Below are 23,314 nucleotides of genomic sequence, written 5' to 3' on the forward strand. Positions count from 1 at the left end.
GCATCTTAGTATCGAATACATGACTGACAGGTGATAAGTAACACCCATTTTGAAAAGTCATTCTCTGCGATATTTACAAGTATTGCAATTTTGACTCCAATAAATAATGTTTATTTCGTTATTATTTTAATATTTTTCAGTTCCGTTTACCCAATACAGAGATCGGTGCCTAATTACTGTTATAGTGTAAATCGATATCATATAAATGGCACTACATATTTACGAGATCATCATTGTTTGAAATATATTAAGAAGAAATACATCATCATAAAGCTAATTTTGTAGTTGTATATGTAAAAGGCGACGTGTTTTAGTAGCACTCTATGAGACGCGCATTATGTATTGGAGCCATAAGATATTACTAATTATAAAAGCTTAAAGGTTCTATGGTGACTTAAATTCTTAATAAGATTATACTTTAGTTAGGATAGAAATCCCTTAGACCTGCTAGAATATAGTAATATGCATAATATTTAAATTCCACTATCTACGAAACTGCGTAACCGTCTGAGAGAAACTAGAGAAAGAAGGTTAGAACAAAAATAGCTAACGTGGAGATAGCACTTACAGATGCAATACAGAGGTTATGAAGGTTATGGGACGTACTATTTAAGTGGGTTCCGAATCACGAATTGGCGCAGTTGACGGGTTCACAGGCCATCATTTAGCCTTCAGCTTCAAGAGAACTGGATCATAGGACTATTCGACCGGACTCGGGAAAAGAAAAAAATCTGTGTACATTTATCTTGAATTAATTCGTACGAACTAGTGAAGATTAAGCATCAGTTGTAGTCTGACATTGCACAATTGGGTGCTAAATTCAGGATAGATTAAAGATTGAAAAATAGAAAATTTGAAAATCAGCCAAATTCCATAAAGAGACTTCTATAACAGTGTTTAAAAAGGATATACAAAATATAAAGCATGTAATTAGTAGTATCCGACAACGACAGTTCTGAAATTAGAGCGTTGGAGAATGGAATTCGTAATCTCAAAAATATAATAAACGACAATAGTGATAGGGAGAACTTTCGCTAGTGCTCGTTGCCTGCAACCAAATACTAGCGTTTATCAATAATGAGAGCAATTTAACTCTAAATATCTAAGTAGAAGGAACAATTACGGGTGGTGGCGAGGTATATGTAATACTACAAGCAATAGAAGATAATGATGTGCAAATGTTGGATTTGATGCATCTTCTATCATGATTTAAAAGAGCTGGAAAAGCACGTAATCCCACTTATTCTCAAGTAGACAGTGAAACCTCATAATACGAAAGCAAATGGCAACCGGCAGACACCACACGCGTTATGACCAAAAGTCGAAATTCTATAGTGTAATCTCAAAGAAATAATGAACGTTACTGTCATATTAGTTGCAGATATAGTATCAACTTAATAATTTAATGAGAGAAGTACTATATCCTTGCTAGTTAGTCTCTTTAGAAATTTAAAGCCAGATGTCACCTTATAGGTGTTAACAAGAATCGGTATTTTTATACTACCATATATACAGGGTGGACAATGTGTCATGAAATGCCCTTGTAATTTTTAAATTAATAGATAGAAAAGGCTGATATTTTGCTGCTGAATACATATATCAGCAGGAGGAGATTATCTGATATACCTTGCAGTGTCACCAGGTTAACAGTGTTGCTAACCCTGTATTTTTTAAATGACAATATTATTACATACTATTACATATTTCAGATCTATATGCTAAACAAAAACTCTCATAATATCACATTAATTATCCAGTGTTACAAACTAAGAGCGCCAAAATATCACAAACATCTAAAATTTGGAAGTTCCTAGGACAGTAGTAACGTAAGTGAGAGTGACGGAGCAATGCACATCCGAAGTATCTTGGTATCGAATACTATGTTCATGATATATTTCAAATAAATAGGACAAAGTTAGAGGCAATTGAATTTTTTTCAGGGATTTGTTTAAAAAAAATAATAAGAAAATGCTTAGATAAATGTTACATCCAATCACAAAGATCGATTTCAGTAGGCGAAAGATCTTAGTACTGTTTATAGCAATTTAATGTATCCAGCTGTTCCGGAGATATGAAAAACGTGAGGAGAGATTGTTATACTGCTTGCTTATAATGTCGTATTTGTGGGAACTTTTGAAAACGATTGTTATTTTCCTTTACTTCAATAATTTTACAAAATAGTTTTTTATAATTGTAATTACAACAAGTTGTCACAATTACATACTTTTAAGCAGTGATGCCAAGTTTTACAATGTTCATCATAACTCCGGAATGGTTTGTGATAATCAAATTGCTGTAAACGACATTATGATATGCACGTTTGTTAAAAACCATCTGTGGGACTGGATGTGACACTCCCACCCATTCAAATACCCAAAACCAAATTTGATTCACACGAAATATAGGTGTTTCTTAACTTTGTGCTAAAATTTCACACATGTACAACTTTCATCATATGCTCATTACGGGGCCTGAATTTGGACCATAAATGCTGCTACAACTCTATACATATACAATATTCATTAGTTTTGATTGCAGATTTGAAATCTACAGGAAAAATTACATGCGGATTCAAATTTTTAGCTTCGTAGCTCTTATGGTTATCGAAATAAACAATAAAATGCAAAAACAGCTGTTTTTAAGAGTTGTGAATTGAAGCTAATTGCGTATTTATTTACTAATTAACTATAAGGGCTGGAAAAGTTTTATTTTGGGAAATAACTATTCTCAAATATGTCTTCCAATGTACAAAAAATTAGCAAAATTTGAGACATTAATTTTCATCATTGGTTGACTTGAAATAGAATTACTCATATATAGATTGTAGATATGAAGTATGTAATAATTAGAGACCGGATGTTAGGCAAAATGCCTATTCTTTAATATTAAAGATATGATTAAAAATAACGTTTTAAAGTTTATATGGGGGGTTGTAATTTCAATTTAAGCCAATTTTATTTTGCCTATTTTGCCTATTTCACGCCTTCCTGCCTAAATAATTGCTTTAGTGCCTAATATTGCCTATTCTATGCGATTTCTTCAAAATAAGACTTTATTGGGAAAATATGTATAATTTAATATATCACGAAAACATTCTGCAACTTTCGAGAAATGTAAGTGCTGTTTGTAGTAATAAGTTGCCGTAAAACTTTGGACTGCTATGTTACTGATAAAGTAATGTAAAACTTTCACTGAGTGTACTGATAAAGTGTATAGAATTTGGACTGTTATGTGTTGTGATAAAGTGATACAGTGGCGGCTTTAGCAGGTAGGCCGAGTAGACACGGATCTACCTAAAAGTTTTGGAAAATGTATAAACGGTAAATGATACAATAAAGAGTAAATATATTTCCCACTAGTTATATTAATAGTAGATAGTTACTTAACAAATAGCATCAACCACTAGTGGGAAAGTAATTTCCTACTGTAATTAATCAATCAAATGTGTATATGTATCCATAAGCGACGGAGCGGGCCTACCCAAAATAAAAATCCTAAAGCCACCCCTGGCTGTATAGAATGTATTTACCAAATATACATAAAATACATGTCAAGTTTCGTTTTTCTATATACAGTAAAAGAAGTTATTAGCAAACAGGCATATTTCTATATTCTTTGAACATTAACTAGACTTCAATTTATTTTTTAATTATATTAAGATTTTATCGTCATTATTTCGAGTTATTTTAGTGTCTATTATTCTGCCTATTTTTAAAGTTTTAAGTGCCTATTTCCCAGGTTTTTAATGCCTAAACATCCGGTCTCTAGTAATAATCTAACGTAGTACCATTTGAAAAACTACTATTTCATGTTAGGTTGACAATTAATGTTTTATTTCTATTAGTTAAGAGGTTATAAGGGCGTTCCAAGATAAATGATCCATCCAATATATTATTACCAGCATATTCCGTCAGATTCCGAGCAATCAAGCATATTGTGTAATCATTAGAATTTTGAGTATATGTTTAGTAATTCTGAGGAGGATTTTTGTTTTCAATGAAAATAATGTCATTCAAAACAGAAGAGATGAACTACGATTCGGTCATAGCTTGACTGCTTTGTGGGAATAGTAATATCCACAATAGTGAACATTAAAATTATGTAAATATATGGAGTAATCAAATGGTCAGTTGGCTTTCGCGTGTGATCCCGGATTTATCCTGGTGAACTTCTACGTTTCGAATAAAAACTCGAGCAATGTTTCTGATCTCTGTTAAGTCATAGATCCAATTTCTTTTACTTCGGATGATAAAACAATACGTTAAATTTAGTCAAACGATCGGTCAAATCAATCGGCTTAATGCAAAAATCGTTGCTCTTCTTCCCCAGTACTGTTGCGACATCCTCAGCGAACCAGGCAAGCAAGAATTTTATGCCGTCGCGGAGATGACCTAACATTTTGTATGGTGAGCTGATTTCAACTTGCAAGTAGAGTTCCATTTTTTCAGTGAGATAAGACGACAACTATTTAGTCACAAGGATGCTCAAAATATGTTTTTGAATCAAGTTATCGGATTTTAGTATACTTAGCAGACAGACAAGATACACTTCATTTTATTTACTTGAAACTGATTTCTGAAAATTTCTTACACTTTCTAACTTTCAGCCCTCCCTTGCAGTCTTGTTCACGAAGGGTAAAAGTAGGAGAAAAAGCAATAAAAGCACCAAGGAAATAAAAGGAATGGATCCCGTGTAGCGTAGTCTCTAACGCTTTCGCCTTCGGTGCAAGAGGTCCCGAGTTCGATTCCGGGTGGGGGCACTCGGTCGAAAAAGTGTAAAAAGCTTTTTCAGGCCAGCCATCCTGAGTGAGGTTTTCACACCAGGCAAATGCCGGGGTAGTACCTAACATATAGGTCCCAGGCCGCTTCCTTCCTTCCCTTTCCCCGGATAGTGTGCTCGCCGAGGGACATCATCCGTCATACGTGACGGGTTACCATGGCCGTAAATGCCGAAAGAACAGAAATCTAAATCCTAATCCTAATCCTAAAAGGAATGGACTCAAGGGAGAGAAATGCATAAACATCTTAAATCGTCTAAGTAGCTCCTGTCACACTTCACGTATTACCATTTGACATGTGACCGGCAGCTATCGACAACATGTTTTTACTCCACTCTATCCTAGGGAGTTCGTTGAATATTTACTACTTTTTCTCTTATTTTTATTCTCCGTGAACAAGGCTTGAGGCGAGAGCCGAACCCTAGAAAGGCATTCGAGAATTAGAATTTGAAGTAAGTAAAGCGAATATTGAAATTCCAGACCGTATTCGCATATTGCAAGATGCGCTTCAAAACTAATCTTTTGCGGTAAATGAAAAGGTAGGTATAGCAGAGTTATATTTAATTAGCAGTCATTTTCATTAGATGCAGAATTAACTACAGTGGATCCGGAGTAGAACAAGATTGCGATTGTTCTGCTGACCTTACTTCGAATAAATATTTATTATTTGCTCAAATTGCTTCATTTAATATCTTGTTTTAAGTATTAAATAAATAGAATTTATCATACTTTTTTCTTTTTAGGCAGTTTACACAAAAGATTTGGTGCCAAATAAGTTAACAGCACAATCAAAAGTGTTAAGTGATGCTATATTGAATTTTCAAGCAAATCAAGAAGAAATCACTCTTGCTGTTTCGGCACAAAAAGTGTATCTGCGAAACTATACGGAGAATGCACCAGGTAAATTTGTTCACGGTTTCCACTTTTCTTTAATTACTTAGTACTGCCATAAATTCTGTCCCTCGCATACAAGCTTGTATCAACCAAAATAAAGGATAATAATAGCAACCAAAATAAAGGCTGAGAAATGTATTTTACCACATTTATTCACACCAAAGTGCAGCAACGTGCAAAATGCTAATATTATTCGACATAGGCTCCGTAATTCTCAATTCAAATTAGCGAATAGTCAGGCCACGTGACTATGAAATCACACATCATTTGACGGGAGAATCGCTTCATAGTTTGGTCAAAGGCTTGTTTCAAAAATTGCACATTAGAGTGACGTTTAGCACAGGCCATGCTTTCCAATTCGTGCAAAAAGCCCAGCGGATAAAGATTTGGACTCGCAACCGACCAAGCCCAAAGGTGGTGAATTTGGACATTGTTCTCTAGCTGCTATTGTGTTGTTTGGTCTTGTGTGAGCGAGTAGAGTTCTGTTGAAAAACCCAATGCTTATCTTTAAGAGAGTAATGTTAAGAGGTCTCATTACACCGTATAACGCATCTTGCTGAAACCTTTAGCGATGTTTTCATCCCGTGTGTACAAAAATTATATGTAATTTATTTTCTCTTTCATAACTTACGTCTACCACACAATCGCTGAAGCCTTATAGCCTCTTTGAATCTTCTTCAGTTCCTCTTCTGTAGAATTTCGCGGATCATTTTGAGTTGTAAGATGAATATCGAGAATATCTTTTCATCTATTTGTGAACAGGATCTGACAATGGCAGTTCACAGCGTACCGAATCAAGGTCTGTGATTATTTTTCTTCTCTTGTGAGCGTCAAAGCTAGAATTAGAAGCTGTCGTATTCTACGGTGTAGGCACGTATTTCAATATCATAAATATGATGTAATATGTTTTGGGTTGCCGTCATATCTACCCTTCCTTTTTTTTTTTTTTTTTTTTCGCACAGGATCTCGACAGATTCTGGCCCTTTTGGGTTTAATGGCCTATGGAATCCGCACAATGCGTGTGTTGCTTGACCTTGGTGGCTTATCGTTGATTGTGTTAACCTCAGAATCTTGCAATAGTCCTGTAGATATTTTTTTTGTTTCTTTTTGTTGATTTCAAGCTCTCTCAGGTTTGTTTTGTTAAGTTCAGGCCCTCTCAGGAATCTGAATATCGTTGGTGCATCACGGCAACTTTGTACAGGTCAGTAATTGTTCTGTTTTCTTTGGTCCCCACTCCTTTTACTTTATTGATTTTTTTTTTCATTCTCAAAGCAAAGTTAAATATTAATACTTACAAGGAGAATAATCTTAATTGCAACACTTAGATATTTGTAGATACTTGTAGATTTTGTATTTTGAAACAAAATACTCTCAATTATCAACGGAATTAGTACTCTTTATTTTGTCTGCCTATATTACAGTTGAATATTTCTGGTATGCTTACCTATAAAAGATGAAAAGTGTAATGACTTGTGTAAAGGCTCTCTAAAGTTCCTATATTTCGTAAGACAATATTCATTGCAACTAATTTTCAGGTTGCACGGAACCCTCTATTTGGATGTTTTAATAAAGGCTTAAGTTGATCCATAAATTTTATTAGAACAACCAGATAAAAAAATCCGTGCATCCCGAAAATTATGTTCCTAATGTATAATTTCGATCATCGCTATGATTTTGATCACCCTTACGTCTGTCTGTTTCACTGGATACCGGACCGTCTCACATTATTGTATATGACAACGTTGTGCCCTGTAAATTAGACATGAGAAAACAGTCTTTTGAAAACAACAAAAAGTGTATCACTATTTAAATTTTTTTAGCGATCCTTACAAGCTTAAAATAACCTTGTGGTCATTTTGTAACTGATATTTGAATGTCTGCACATTAAATACTTCGTACTTTGATTTGAAATAATTACGACTAATTTTGCTAGAAATTTTCCTGTGTATGATAACCAGGTATACAGTGAGACACAGACATGATGGCGATTAAGATCACAGCAGTGTTCGAACTTATACATCAGGAATAAGAATCTACGAGGTACAAAGGTAGGTGTAATGTGCATTCAATATTTACTAAACGTATTCGGTAGGCTATTTATACCTGTTTATTCTGTATATTATAGGCTATCTATACTTGTTTATCCTCTATATTATAACATCTACCCAGAAAGAAACCCAACTTTTAATAAATACCATCTGTGAAAATGTCCTTCACTTTCTGTTTGCCAGCGTCGTATAGTAAAATTTTTCCCAAGCATTTAACAGTACTTGCTTCATCCTATCTTGTGTCATTGTCAGATTGCGAGTGTCGCTGTGTTCCACACTTATGACGATTTTTAGTATTACGAAATCGAAGATTTTGGATGTGCAGCGTGTGTACATCGAAGTGTGTGTCAAATTGAACAAGACATATACAGAAACTTTGATAAAGTTATATCGTGATATGGTGTAGAAAACGTATCGGGAAGAATGTATGATCCAAACTCGGTGTTGTTAGTAGTTCAGCGTTTCAAAGCAGGAAGAACATTCATCGAAGACAAGGCAAAACCTGGGCACCCATCAATATCATGTAATGACGTTCACATTCAGAAAGTGCTTAATGTTGGACGGAAAGTCGCCATTTGGCAGTCCGCAAAATAGCTGAGGAAATAGAAATCAGTAAATTGTAATTGTCAAGTAATCTTGAGAAACTGAACATGCATGCATCACGTTGCTGCAAAATTCGTTCCACGGTTGCTAACGAATGAATTAAAAAAAATTACTGAAAAAATCGTGAAAATCTGTAAGAATCTTTCGAATAGTGCAAACGAAGACGATAGCTTCTTGATAAACATCATAGCAAGTGACAGGACTTGGGTCTATGGGTATGATGTTGAAACACAGATACAATCATCCCGATGTGTACTTCGCCGATAACTTAAAAAACAGCCAAATTCGCTCGAATGCCTAAGTAATACGTAATGCTTTCTTGGATTTGTTGTTCGTGTTGTTGTTCGTGGTGTTGTTCGTTATGAATACGTCCCACGTGCTCAAATCATCAACAAATAGTATTATGTAGAAGTGATAAGGCGTTTGAGAAAGACTGAAAGGAAGAATAGACCGGCAGCTTGAAAAAAATGGAACGTGGTTGGTGCACTATGACAGTGCTTCTAGTCACTCGGCTCTCCTTGTTAGGGAGTTTTTAGCGAAGAACAATACAACTGTTGTACCTCAACCACCCTACTCGTCTGATTTGGCACCTACGGACTTCTTTCAGTTCCCCGAGTCGAAATCCACATTGAAAGGTCGTTTCTAATCCTATGGGGCCTCCAGGCTATTCCAAAAAATGCATTCTAAGATGCGTTGCAGTAGTGGAAGACGCTTTGAGAACTATGTTGTTAATAGTAGAAGGAACTATTTTGAAGTATAGAAATTTGAATAAATTCCTCAAACGGTAAACACCATTATACTTAAAAACTTCAGTTATATTTACATAAAACGAAATGAATGAATCGAATTGTATATCCGTTCATTATATATATCAAGTAATGTGAAAAGTATTGAGTCTTTTAAACGAGATGTTCTTGTCTGAAATATCAGGGTATATGATTCGCAGCGAATCAAACCTAACGGGATTTGACAGATAACAGTTGGAGCTATTAGATGTGAAAAAAGTGTTGTAACTTTTATAATCAGACGTAAGGTATTGTATGAACTTTCCGCAAAACTTCGCTACATTTGATCATTTTATTTCGACAGGGACGTAAATGCATCGCAGGCCCCTGAAGAAATGTCTGTTGTTTTCGGACAAGATACGTTATCAAGGCCAACAACCAAAAGATGATACAGTCGGTTTTGTTCAGGAAGTTTGGATATCCAAGATGATTCTGGCATTGGGCGACCAATCACAGCAGAGATAAATAACATTCTGGCATATGTCGAGCAAGACTAGCATGTAAGCAGTTACGACATCACCAACGACCTAAACATCTATCACTAAACAGTGTTAAACTATTTTGAGAAAGCTGGCCACAAAAAGAAGCTCGACTGTTTGGGTCCAATGATCTACCTCCAAAACATTTACTCAGTTAAATTTCTATCCGCGAATCTACTGAAACGTAACGAACTCCACCCATTTCTGAAGCTGATGGCCACGAGTGATAAAAAGTGGTTAATCTACAACAATATGCGAGAAAGGTTGTAAAAGCTCGACAGTTTGTGGCAAAACTCACACTGACACCCAAGAAAGTTATGCTTACGTTTGGTGAGATTGGAAGGGCATTGTTCATCACAAATTGCTGCCGCCGGAAAGAACGATAGACTTGAGCCTATACTGTCGACAGTTAGCGCAATTGCACTTAGGAAATCAGAAGAAATGACCGAAACTGGTCAAGAAAGAGGAAGTCGTATACTACGCTGACACCACCAGACCGCATACATCTTAACCGACCCGTCAAAAATTGAGAGAACTTGGCTGGCAGGTTTTAATGGATCCTTTGTATAGCCTGGATCACCACATAAATATGAGCTACGATCAAAAAGTACAGCGAATAATTTTATTACAAACAAAGTAATAAGCTTACATCAAATATGAATCAATCTCTTTCAAAGTACTCCCCTTAGCTTGCGATGCACCTATTCCAACGTTGATTCCGCGATTGGAAGCACTGCTGGAAGTCTTCTTTCTTCTGGGTCTTCAACTTCCCTCTCAGTATCGGAAATGGTGTCGAAACGACGTCCTTTTAGCACGGTTTTCATTTTCGGGAAGAGCCAGAAGTTGCATGATGCTAGATCCGGAGAGTACGGCGGATGTGGACAGACAAAAACATTTTTTTCCGACCAAAAACCCGCCTAAAGTCGGGGGACGAATTTCGCACCCACTCTTCTCATTTGCAAATCGACGGCTAATATGATTTGCACGGTCCCGTACGAGATGTTTAGTTGTTCGGAAAGCTCTTGAATAGTCATTCGCCTGTGTTTGAATGTATCATTTGTGCCACTTTGTGCACGTTTTCATTTTTGACTTCGAAGGACGTCCCGGTCATTGCTCGTTTTCAACCGACTCATTGCTGCTTTTGAATCGCGCATACCACTTGTAAAGTCTTCAATGTCAGCACTTCATCGCTATACACTGATTTTAACATTTTGTGAGTTTCTTTAACCCCTTTTTTGCAGCTTAAAACAAAACTTAATGTTGGTGCATTGGTTGAAAGCCTTGATGCGCGAGAGACGCTCTTAACACATCCTCACTATTCTGCCTCGGGAAGCCAATTGACGTCACAATTTGTTGAAACTCGACCCTGGGTGTCCCAAAGGTTCAGGTTACCAGGCTTACTAGTTGAAATGGATAAAACGTCGTTAAGTGACGCAGTGCACTTTTTGACCACACCTCATATATATAAAAGTTTTTTTTTTTTTCAAACGGCAGAACGTTGGGATACTATATAATTTAAATATATTTCAAACGAAAACTTAAAATACTACACTTATTATTGTTACAAACTAAGGACGTTAGAGTGTCACAAACATCAAGAAACAACCATAATCGAGAAACATAAGCCATCAAACCAAATTTTGGTGGCTTATACAAGAGTAATAACACAGGTGAGACGGACGAGGCTGTGCACATCCAAAGTACGGTAACGTGTGCTGATTTTTATTACCCTGGAACTAACTAATCAGTTTAATTTGTACGGTGTTATTTTTACTATATTTTCAGATCCCAGTAGAGTAATTCATACCGAACTATGCTTGGAACCAGATGAATTCGATAGCTATAGTATAGGCACTGATACATCTATTACATTTTGTCTAAAGGAACTTAGATCACTTCTATCGTTTACAGATGCTGTCAGTTTGCCAATCACTGTTAATTTTGAGGTAGGAGGGCGGTAAGTATTAATGGCTGCTGGTAACTTTGTAATTTTTGGGTATATGTGTCATTGAAATATTTATTTTTTGTATCTAATCCGTTCTCTCTAGTAAAACTCCTACGCACCTCACACAATTTCTCCTTCATTGAAGATAGGTTATAACAATTTATATCAAAGTATCCTTTGATTTAGGAACTATTGTTAAAAAGAGAAACGGAAGGAATCACTTGAATGTCACATATTGAGCGATATCGCTATCGTTTCTGCGATAAAATGATGCCTTAAAACTAAAAGTGGACTAGAAATAAATAACCGAATATGAAGTTAGATAAAAGAACTGTATCTAAATAATATGAGAAAAAGGAATAGTCATGTGCTGTTTAAGATACTTACACTTATTAGTCTTGAATGAGACTTGCGGTGTTCGTTTATTCATTTAGTTTTTGAAAACTGAGTGTTGAAGAGGGTAGTTGGTGTAAGAAGAAGACAACAATTGGGAAATACATTCAGAACGTGTCGTTACTTGTCATTGAATATTATGGAGATGATTTGATACAGATTATTCCATTTTTGCTCAGTTCCGCTAGAGGAGTATCTGAGTGATACCTTTAGTATATAAGTCCGACATGATTGCCTTTCAAATATTCCTTTTTTCCTATTGTTACCAATCTAGAATGACACTCCTGTTATCTCGAACAATGTAAATAAGTAAGTAGTTCAAAAAGATGTAAAACATATGCACGGTGTATAGCAGCGTTTCTCAAACTGTTGTATTCAAGGTTTGCCCTTGTGGTCCTCTTCATTGAATATTAGTCCAAAAATCAAAGAAAGGTCTCAGATCAGGTATACGGATTATGTAAATAATATATTATACAGTTTAATAAGGTAAAGATTTTATAAATTTTAATAGCTTATATAGATGATAATAGCCTTTATTTTTTTAAATATGTATTTTCTTTTTTTAAATACCAATGTAAAATTAAGGGAAATATAAATAATTCTATTGTACGGCATATAAGTATATTGATATACTAGTATATGCTCAAAACATTAAAATAAATAAATAAAAGATAGATTTGCTTTGGACGAGGATGAGTGTAGGATGTTCTGTTGAACATTCTGAGCAATAAAAGTGACCCCTACTTGAAAATAGTTTGAGAAATGCTGGTGTGTAGGAATTTTTCGGTTCGGAGAAGAAGAGGATGGGAGGGTAATATAACAAAGAGTAGGATATTTTTAAGGGTATGAATAACAATAGGCCTCATTTGTATCAACTTTATAGTCCTAACAGGCAAAGAATCTTCCTTAAGACATAAATCAAGTTCATTGGTGTTGGTAGTGTATAGAGAATGCGAACATTTCCGACATAAACATTGACAATGATTTCCATTTATAGGCCAGTTGTGTTTGTGGTGAATAATCCACCAGCGTTTGAAGCCATTTTTGTGTTGGCAACTATGACGGACGATACAGACACACAAAGTGACGTAGTGGAAAGAGAGACTCCTCAACATAGAGCAAATACTAGTTACAGAATTAACAATAGTACTAGTAGTAGTGGAGATCGGGATAAAAGGAAACTGGAACAGCAACAGAAAGAAAGAAGAAAAGTACCGGACTTCTCTAAGAAAGCGTCTACTGAGAATCTACATGCGCCAAGTAAGTGAAATATAATAGTGGTAATAATAAAATAAAAAAAATAAAAATAAAAAAACAGCATCTGGCTTAGTGTGCTAATAAGTCAACAAGTATCATGTTAGGCTGTAACATTTAGCATGCTGAAATCATTTCGAGACCTCTTCCAGCTCTCCATCGGTCACACGTTGAGTTCATCTTTTCAAAGTGTGACCGATGAAGAGAGCTAGAGCAACTCTTGAAATAATTCATCCTGGTAATATTAAAGCATAATGCAGGTTAATTATTTAGATATAATTATATTTAATTCATTGCATATTAGTAGAGGCGGTAAATGAAACACCACTGCACTTTTTGAACACTTGATGCCGCTTGGGTCACTTGTAGTTGGAACCTAAGAGAGTAATTTAAGAAGGGGCGCCATTCAAAATTTCCCTTAGGATCCAAGATGGCGGCTATTTTCCAAAATGGCGTTCACAAATCGAAATGTCGTTAATGTTGCCTAATTATATCGTGTTTCGAGTCGTTCAAACATATTTCTGACTCGTAGAACACAAATCCGAAGTCGAATTAAGGATCAGACATCAATGTACACCAGATTATTATGCCCTATTTTCTTCTTCCTCCTCTTTTCTAATGTATAAAGCTACATGACCTAACTGACTGACTGACGTAATATAAAGATTATTTCAAATTGACACAGGAAGTTAAAATTTTGCTTATTTATTGTTTCGGAAGAGAAAGCAACAGTAATATATAATACGAAAAAATTGCCATGTTATTTAAATAGATAGTGGCAGCGATACGACCGATACGACCCAATTTTGGTTAGCATATTGTACGTACTTTTTGAACACAAGTTACCGTTTGGCTCTCTTATAATTGAAACCTAATAGAGCACTTTAGGAAGGAGAATTAAAGCAAAATTTCTCTTGAGATTCAAGATGGCAGTTCTTTTCCATAATGGCATCCTCAAACCACAATTTCGTTAATATTGTCTAATAACATTGTATTTGGAGTTGTTCACACATGAATAGCGTGGTTTAAGATTTAGTTAAACATCAAACATCAATACAAACCAAAAAGTATAATTTTATTTTGAAATTATTTAAAAGTTATTGTAAATTTAAATCTTTCTAAATTATAAAATCAAGAACAAACAGGAAATACCTGGTTGTTTTCGTTCCATAGTACGGCATTTTTAACCTCTGCAATTAGACCACATAAGCCTGCATGTCATACCAACCGACTTGCAGGAAAATCTACTTGATAAATATCTCTCCTTGCATCCTCATTTTATTAGTTCTCTGCAAGCTTGCCAACACATTGGTTGTGTTGTCTATGGCGGAGTTCACCCTTCATCTTGATTTGTTCCGCCCAAGTCAGCTGGAGATAGCAAATCAATGATGATGCTGTCTGCCTGATCCCATATATGTCCAGCTAGGTATGTGGCTCGAAGAGTGTGTAGTGCAAGAGCATCAGACGTAGGAGAAAGACTTGTCAGTGATTTTGCTCTGATCGTGCAAAATATGTCTTTGCGCACGCGAATAGGTTGTAGCGTGCTGCGTTAACAATCTGAATATGAAGGGCTACCCACCATACAGAATTACTACAAAGCGTTCCAGGACTTGAGTAACGTCGGGCTGCACTGCACGCAGCGGACTAGAGATGACAATGAAAGTCTTGGTTACTTCCTCAAAAGCTTTTCACGCATAGTGTTTTCCTTTACAACTGAAAGCCGAAACAGCTTCAATCGATTTTTTTGTGCCGTGTATAGGCAAGTATTTTTTTCTTTCTACCAGATGCAGACAAAATCCAAACTTCTGTCAATCCCGTGAATCTTAAGGTATGGAAGAATGATATTCATAGCACGAAGGATGGTTTTGATCCGATTGCAGACCATATCTCGCACATATAAGATTACTCGACCATCTGCTTCTTTCATTTTTCCATACAAATCGCCAGCTAACGGCGTTTCTTGGGTTTTAAGTGAGAGTATTTCTGTATCAAAATTTGTGACAACATGAATGTGACCAAAATTATGCAGTGCATAATTTGCTAGAAACACTAACAGTTCTTTCTTACCTTCAGTACTTCGAAGAACGTTATTCCAGCTACGCGGAACTTTTGTTTCTGGTATAATTGTCGGCGTGTACTGGTTCCTCTTTGCTGCCTAACTAAACTCTTCAAGCTGTTAGTATTATATAAGTCTTACACCAAATCAATACGAGTGGCAGATATGGAAGCAGCATTTTGTAACAAACTGTCCCGAAACTCTTTTTTACAATATTTTCCGAAAGTTTTTGAGGTGTGTGGTTTCATACCGTGTATCATCAAGGCTGCAACTTCACACACAACTTTTTCGGAATATCCACTGAATTCTACTGGTTCTATCAAGTCAATCAGAATCATTGTCAGGTCACTCTTCTTTCCTGTACGTAGGTGTCCATTAAACAGACAAAGATAGTGGACAGGTCTGATTTTCGTAGGAAAAGAAACGATCCACATTGATTAATAAATAATTCTGCAAACATCAAGTCGTTATTTGCTGCTTAATCGGAGGTTTTGCTGTGAAGATTTAGAGTTAATTTTTTTCAAAGGCTCGAAAATTCCCTTATGCTTATTAATGAGTCTTTCTTTCAGAAAAGTATTACCTTCCTTAGTAATACCTTCAAGCGTATTTAAGGTACCGGTATCAACACCTTCCTTATGTATTATCAATCTGCTGTCAATTGCAATGAGATCGCTAGTATTTCCCAAAAATGGGTTTCAGAATTCACAGAAACCTTCTTTCAAAGCACAAGTATCGCTCTTAAACATTTTCTGGTATGCTGCGTACTTTTCGTGATATCTGTTCAAATTTTCACATTCCACAGGACTGAATTCTTTCAATAACCTACATTACTTCTGGTTCTGCAACAGACTATCGACGTTTGTATTCATGTCTGATGTTTAACTAAACCTTAAACTAGAGACCTGCACGGGCCGAATTTTTCGGCCCGAACCCAATCCAGCCCGAACGTACCTAGGCCCGGCCCAGCCCGGGCCCGAAAAGTTTAGGAGATTTTCGGCCCGGCCCGATAAGTTTTTTAAAATTCTTGGCCCAAGCCCGGCTCGGGCCCGATAAATTTTAAAAGTTTTTGGCCCGACCCCGGCCCGATAAATTTTTTAAAAAATTAGCTCGAGCCCCAATCTTTCTCAAAATTTAATACTAAATTTGACCTAACCTCAGAAACCTTTTCTAAACTCTGGTTTACAACCTGACGCTTGCCTCCCGAATGGTACCATTGCCTCCTAGAACTTTGCCTGTCATCGAGAGAACAAAAACTCCATTCCCTGTAACGAAAATCTAACTTAATTGATTTTTAGCATAAAGTGAAGATGGCAATATTGTTTAACGACAGGGAATTGTTTGAAATTCCCACCCCTTCTTGTTATATTTTGAGTTCAGTGAAGGTCAAGGTCAGAGCTCAATTTACCGCATAATGCCTGCAATCCTCTATAGTGAAAGTGGAGCTGTTAAGCAACACAAACTGTAAGTAGCTATTGCATTCTTTGTAACATTTTTCACGGATACACTTCTTCAACGTTTGGCTTTATTCCAATTATCGTTTAACGAAAGTCAATAATTATTAAAGAATTGCAATTGATCGGCCCCAGCCCAGCCCAACCTGAAGAGAAATCAGTGTCAGCCAGCCCAAGCCCGGCCCGGCCCAAAGAAATAACAGAGTCGGCCCGACCAAGCCCGGCCCGTGCAGGTCTCTACCTTAAACCACGCTATTCATGTGTGAATAACTCCAAATACAATGTTATTAGATAATATTAACGAAATCGTAGTTTGAGGACGCCATTTTGGAAAACAGCCGCTATCTTGAATCCTAATGGAAATTTTGCTTTAATTCCCCTTCCTAAATTGCTCTATTAGGTTTCAATTATAAGAGAACCAAACAGTAACTTGTTCAAAAGTACGTAATTATGCTAACCAAAATTGACTAGTATGGGCCGTACCACTATAAAAAAGAAAAGCAATTTTTTCGTGTATATATATATATATATATATATATATATATATATATATATATATATATATTGGTTTCTCTTCCGAAATAATAAATATACAAAATTTCAACTTCCTGTGTCAATTTGAAGAAATCTTTATATTATGTCAGTCAGTCAGTTAGGTCATGTAGCTTTATACATAAGAAAAAAGAAAGAAAGAGACGATAGGGCCTAATAATCTGGTGTACATTGATGTCTGATCCTTAATTCGACTTCAGCTTCGTGTTCTAAGAGTCAGAAATATGTTTGAACGACTCCAAACACGATATAATTAGGCAATGTTAACGATATTTCGATTTGCGAACTCTATTTTGGAAAATAGCCGCCATCTTCGATCCTAAGGGAAATTTTGAATAGCTCCCCTTCTTAAATTACTCTCTTAGGTTCCACCTACAAGTGACCCAAGCGGCATCCCGTATACAAAAAGTGCAGTGTACTAACCAAAATTGTCTCCTACTGCTTCGACTAACAGTATTGTTATGTTGGAAATAATTTTAATAAGAAGAGTGCTTTCTGCTTCAAAACAACGAACTTATAATTTTTCTATTGGTTAAATAAGGTCAACAATTCACCTTATTTTAATTGGACTCTTTTCTCTGTACTTTTCCCATTTTGGAAGTCCCGCCGTCCAATCATGTCGGGGCTGTCATTTTTTCTCGGCTTCATATTGCCACAAAGACATTTTCATTTATTTATTTATTCTTCAATCGGTGGTGGCAACGCAACAAGAAATCTATATGAACAGCTCGTGTCGGAAGAGCAAATTTACGGCGATAGTGGAATGGTGGAGTTTGTCTCATGCAGAGCTTGTGCGAGACATGCATCAAGTTTTTGAAAGGTAGTCGTCAAATGAAGTTGGCCTATGACGGTAACATGAGAGTATCCCCTGTGCGGGCAATTCGAGAGTGGAATGATGCAGATCCTCATTAAACTAAATGTTGACTGGAACGCAGAGAGTTTGTGAGGTCGGATTTTCCTTCTTTGAAGCGTAAATGCTGTAGAGGAAGAACAGAGTTATGAAAACACATAAAACACTACGATCAATGTCTTCGAATGTTACTTCAAATTACAATGGAAGAGAAAACTAACAAATTTATGTGACAAAGCATCTTAAATATATATTTTTTTTCATCTTTGTGATTTTCTTCGTAACTGTTCTTACATTCATCCTTTCCTTCACGCGGGAGTCATGTTATCTTTCCTTCACCGGAATACCTGATTCGATCCCCGGTGCGTGATTTTCTCGAGTACACCCGTTTGCTCCCACTTATTCCACCAGTTCTTCCATCGTCGTTCACTTGGCTTAACCATCCGTCTTCCTTAGGCTAACAGGCATAAACCTGGGACGTTAAACTGAAAGATTTCATTTCATTTTTCCCAACTAAAGAAGGTTATCCACGATAACAATAGACGACTTTCACTGGCTCTCATGAACAACCCATTTAACCGCTATTATGTCCCGACACATTGCTGGCTACACTGGGAAGCCTGTACTTGATGGCAGTGTCAGTTGACACCGATGCGTGGAACGGTGAAGGTAGAAGTGACTTATTTGTGGCCTTTCCACTGCTCTTTATAGCCACTCAGCAATAGTGAAACGGTGCAAAAGAAATGTATTTAATCACCAGCAAAGCTAGTGTGGGTCTCATCTAACGATATACCCAACAGGCCCCCGCGGTACGTAATCAGCCGAAAATAATGAGGGGAAGCTTGGCCTTAAGTCGCTCGAACCCCCAATACAATGCGCACCATTAGGGGAGCAGCGACACAGGATCATTCGCCACGCAAGTTTGGCTATACGATACAGTATCTCAAAAGGCGCAGTTTCCAGTGTCATCTGAAGAATCTTGCATTGGAAGCTCGTCACAAAGCACGCACACCGTCTCACAGAGCACCACATCCAGGAGAAGTTCGCAGATACCAGAAGACTATGAAACATCCTCGCAGGGAATAAATGGAAATGGATGTGCTTCCTAGATAAGAGGTGTCTACCTAGGTGAGATCAATAGAGTTTGATCCATTTACTACCGTCAAACAGACCACAAAAGCCATTCTTTGTGCTGCAGTGCAGGGAAATTTTCCAAGGCGTTACTGGTGGTGGAGGCAGGCATTCTACACAAGGAAGGCAGAAGAGATGGGGATTCAAGTGATTCCATTTTCGTCCGTCCCTGTGAAATCCACAGATGCATCACAGACGGAGTCCAGTGGGTTTTAGACACAAACAGGGAGTTCCTCGACGCCGTCTCCGTATTTTGTAGATCTTTGGAAATTTGCCAAAGTGGTGTGGCGAGACATTCCCTTTCCCATTTTATATAGAAGTTCGCTACAGTGAAAACTGTACTGCCGGACCATGATTCAGGCCTGTGGCCGTTACATGAAACAGAGTCAATTGTGAAGAAAGGAGATTTACTAGCTTGGTAAATAGTTCGAAGTCGACTATTTTTATCTTGGGCAAACTTCTGATTATTATATGTATCTTGACAATGATGCCAGTAAAGGCTGCGAAAATATTTACCCAATAAATCCGTAGCACAGTAGAGAAGAGCTGATAAGTGGTGCTTCTTAAGTTTATATATTTCTGCCATGTTTTAAAATAATTCTTTCTCTTGAATTCCTTACACACCAATGCAACTTTTTTACTGTTTCAAGAATTATATACATGTAAGGCTCTTAAAATTGTAAAAATTGAAGTATAAATTAAAAGAAGTGAACATTGATGGGAAAGTTGTTTAAAGTATATTCACGTAGAACGTTCCAGAGCCTTATGACGCATTAGCTACAATTCTTTTGTTTAAAGTTCATTAACACTCAATGTATCATGGATATTTTCCGTACCTTTGGATGGTTCTTGGACAGCTCTTATAAGATTATAAATATTGTATTTAAGGGTAGGCACAATGAACTTTAAGTTGTAATTTATTAGATTCTTTCTCTGTTGTACGTATTATTTTCATATATGAATAGTACTTAGAAGCCACACTGTTTAATTTTCTCACAGTTTTTCAGAAACCATCCTTTTTCGAACCAATGTATATTTATTAAGGTTGTTTGTTTCACCTTACATTTTACGAACAGGTCATGCATGTTGGTTGAAAAGATAAGAACACCAAAGAATTTGAAGTATTTGATTTATCTTACGAAAGATTTGCATGATGATCACTTCATATATTAATGCACGAAATATTTAGATATTAATTAAATTTAGATATTAATGCACGAAAATTATATGTCCGTCAGTTAGTATAAAATTTTATTAGCACATATACTTTCGGGTCTCTCCTAAATCATGGCTTGTTCTAGGGAAATCTTTTCGCATTATTGCTTAAATATCTCCTTAAGCCGCAGGCGTGCCAGTATTCTGTACGTTAGAGTTCTTTCTTCCTAATTGTAAAAACATTAGTGTTGAGTTGGAGACTATACAAACAAATTTTCCTTATTCTTTAATAGCTTTAGAATCCAGGAATATACTTTAGTTTTCTGTCTTTGTGAACTTCTTCGTCATACAGAAGTGGATTCCCGTGTGTCCACATCAGCATTCCTACTGTCACCTTTTTCCCATTCTCTTGTCTTCTGAGGACGATAGTGTAAAGAGCAAGTATACATTAATACATATTTTAATTTCCATATTCCATACAGGTACTTCAAGAGCAATGCCCAACTATAGCTTCTCTTTGGGTGATATGAGCACTATAGTTAATGACCTTGAAGGCGAAAATTCTGGTAGTAATTTGAGGTTTCAAGATAATTGTGTTAACAACAATAATGAAAATGAAGACGACGATATGGTGCCTGGAACTCCTCCTCCGAAACGAGCACGATTTTTCTTCCAACGATGTTTTGAGGCCACTTTTGATGCATCTAAAATACCAGGACGTCAACAAGTGTGGGCTCCAGACTCAGATGAAGAAAGTTGATAATGCAACTTTCAACACGAAAGAGTGAAATGTATAATTTTTGATGAAGACTTTTCATAAGTGTAATATTGCCCTTACCTTACAGTGATACATCACAAAGGGCAATGTGGTAAGACTTACGTTACGTACCACCTTTACCTCTTTCATTAAGACAGTTTGTTTTATTTATGACTACGTAATATACGGGTAAAAAAAAAAGTTATTTATGTAACAGATTTTAACGTATAACTGCTAGAGCATTTTTGCATAATCATTAATAGTAAATGATGGGCCGCGGGAGTCATTTTCAAGATGATGACATTCACCTAACGCACGTTGGTATAACGAAAAAGGTAAGGACAATATTATGCGCAAAATATTAACTTACGTGGCGAAAGAAAACTTATTTTATTATATACAACATTTAAGTTAATATGATATGTATATAGGGTGATTCTGTATGATCGTGCAAAACTTCAGGACATGGTTCCTAACAATAGAACAAAAATGGAAAAGCTTTTTGTTCAGTAGCAAAAAGACATCAAAGGCACTGTAGCAACAGTTGGAAAATCCAATAACTATGTTGTTCAAACACATCAAAGAAAATGTAATTCATGAAATTATTTTTGCAAAAGGTATTCCATGGATAAATGATGAACAAGCGATTTACAATCAGTAGTGCATTTTCATAGACAATAATAATCCATCATTATTTTTTTCCGTGAAATGTTTACACAGCGTTTCATCATCGAATATTATGATACGGATTAACTCCACCAATGTTCAAAGAGAGAGAGAGAGAGAGAAAGAAAGAGAAAGCAGAGACAGTATATTTTCTCAAAGTTTTGTGTAAACATACCAGAGTAAAAATTAATTATAATAGTCATAATAAAAGATTTTGTTACTTTCAGTCACACACTTACACATACTTATTTTAGTTCCTGTATGCCATTTTCGAGTGACAGTATGATTTCAACCATAATTAACCAGAGCTAGTGTTATGCGCCTCTGCATATCGTCTTACCTTGAACCATTGAATCTCTCGAATACTTCTTTTTAGAGGCCGTAATAGTGCAGTGGTAGAGCGTTCATCTCTGATGCGTGGGGCCTCGGGGTCGATTCCATTTCGTGCCAAATGCAGTTGGTAGTGGACGACTATTGTATGCGTGGGGTTTCCCTTTCCCTCATTCCATCGTTATCTCACCAACGTCATACTTAGCCTCGAAGCATAGTCGTTGAACGAAAACTAAAAAAATAAACATCTTTTGAGTATCGAAGATTTATCCTTTTGAAACAATCGCGGACAGTATCTTTCTTCGTCTCTAGCTACCAAACAAATCATTTTTATCCATATCATATTAAAACTTACTATTCCATTTGCTGTTAAGTACTACTTCCCGAACTTTTGCACCGATAATTTAGAATCACCCTGAAATTAATATATTTCTATGAAATTGAAATAAGGCATGTAATAATGTAATTAATACTCTCAGTGAGAGAATAATTCGTAAGTATTGTTTCCTAGATCAATGAAATACCATTCTACAATTGAAGAAGCCAGTAAGACTAGCCATGATGAAAGAAATGAACTATATAAATTTTTTGTATGAACTCAAACTTGGATCTCATTCAAACTTACCTGTTTTCATAGTTAAAGATGTTTGTGTAATTTTGTACACAATAAATTGAGTATGAAAAAACGTTTTCTTCTTTGTTTATATATCCTAACATTTAACATAGTCTACAGTTCAATAGGTACAAATAGTGAAGTCGAAATTTTCAGTAAGTACATCTGCTGGGAGAGAGATACTATACCATTTTCTTTTATAAAATATACGCGAGTCATTTTTTATATTTTCTACGATCGTGGAAAAATACCAAAATTTTTCTACATTGGAAGTTGCTACATAACTTTATTTTTGAGATGCGTTGTTCAAGACTACGACAATACCTTTAATTTAAATTTTTATTTTGTAACTTTGGAAGATCCCTTTACAATAATATTTTTCTAAAATTAGTGTTTAATACTGTATTAGAAACTTATGCAGAGAAATTATAAGATTATTGTCTTAACTTCGTGATGTTTTGTAAGTTGGTTTAGGTTTCAAGATTTTATTCAATCAGATTCCCGAAACGTTAAAAATTTATATATATAATTGGGATTATTAGAATTGTCAACGGTAATGATTAAATAATAAGTTT

At 36.0% G+C, this 23,314-nt stretch overlaps 1 protein-coding gene across 2 annotated transcripts in view; it reads left to right on the forward strand.

Annotated features, from left to right (window-relative positions):
- Positions 1-22,904, forward strand: part of Rad9 (cell cycle checkpoint control protein Rad9) — a 48,328-nt gene extending 25,424 nt beyond the window's left edge. Inside the window, exons 4-7 of one of the 2 annotated variants that reach the window (XM_081768653.1) lie at positions 5,521-5,677; positions 11,498-11,543; positions 12,922-13,184; positions 20,856-22,904. In XM_081768653.1, coding sequence (XP_081624779.1) covers positions 5,521-5,677; positions 11,498-11,543; positions 12,922-13,184; positions 20,856-21,133 — 744 coding nt within the window. In that variant the 3' untranslated portion in view covers positions 21,134-22,904. Of the gene's footprint in view, positions 1-5,520; positions 5,678-11,371; positions 11,544-12,921; positions 13,185-20,855 lie in introns of both variants that reach the window. The other variant, XM_081768652.1, reaches the window with a different exon arrangement.
- The last annotated feature ends 410 nt before the right edge of the window (positions 22,905-23,314 follow it).

Source organism: Thermobia domestica, chromosome 8 (assembly GCF_964235325.1).
Source record: "Thermobia domestica chromosome 8, izTheDome1.hap1.1, whole genome shotgun sequence".
Classification (NCBI taxonomy): domain Eukaryota; kingdom Metazoa; phylum Arthropoda; class Insecta; order Zygentoma; family Lepismatidae; genus Thermobia; species Thermobia domestica.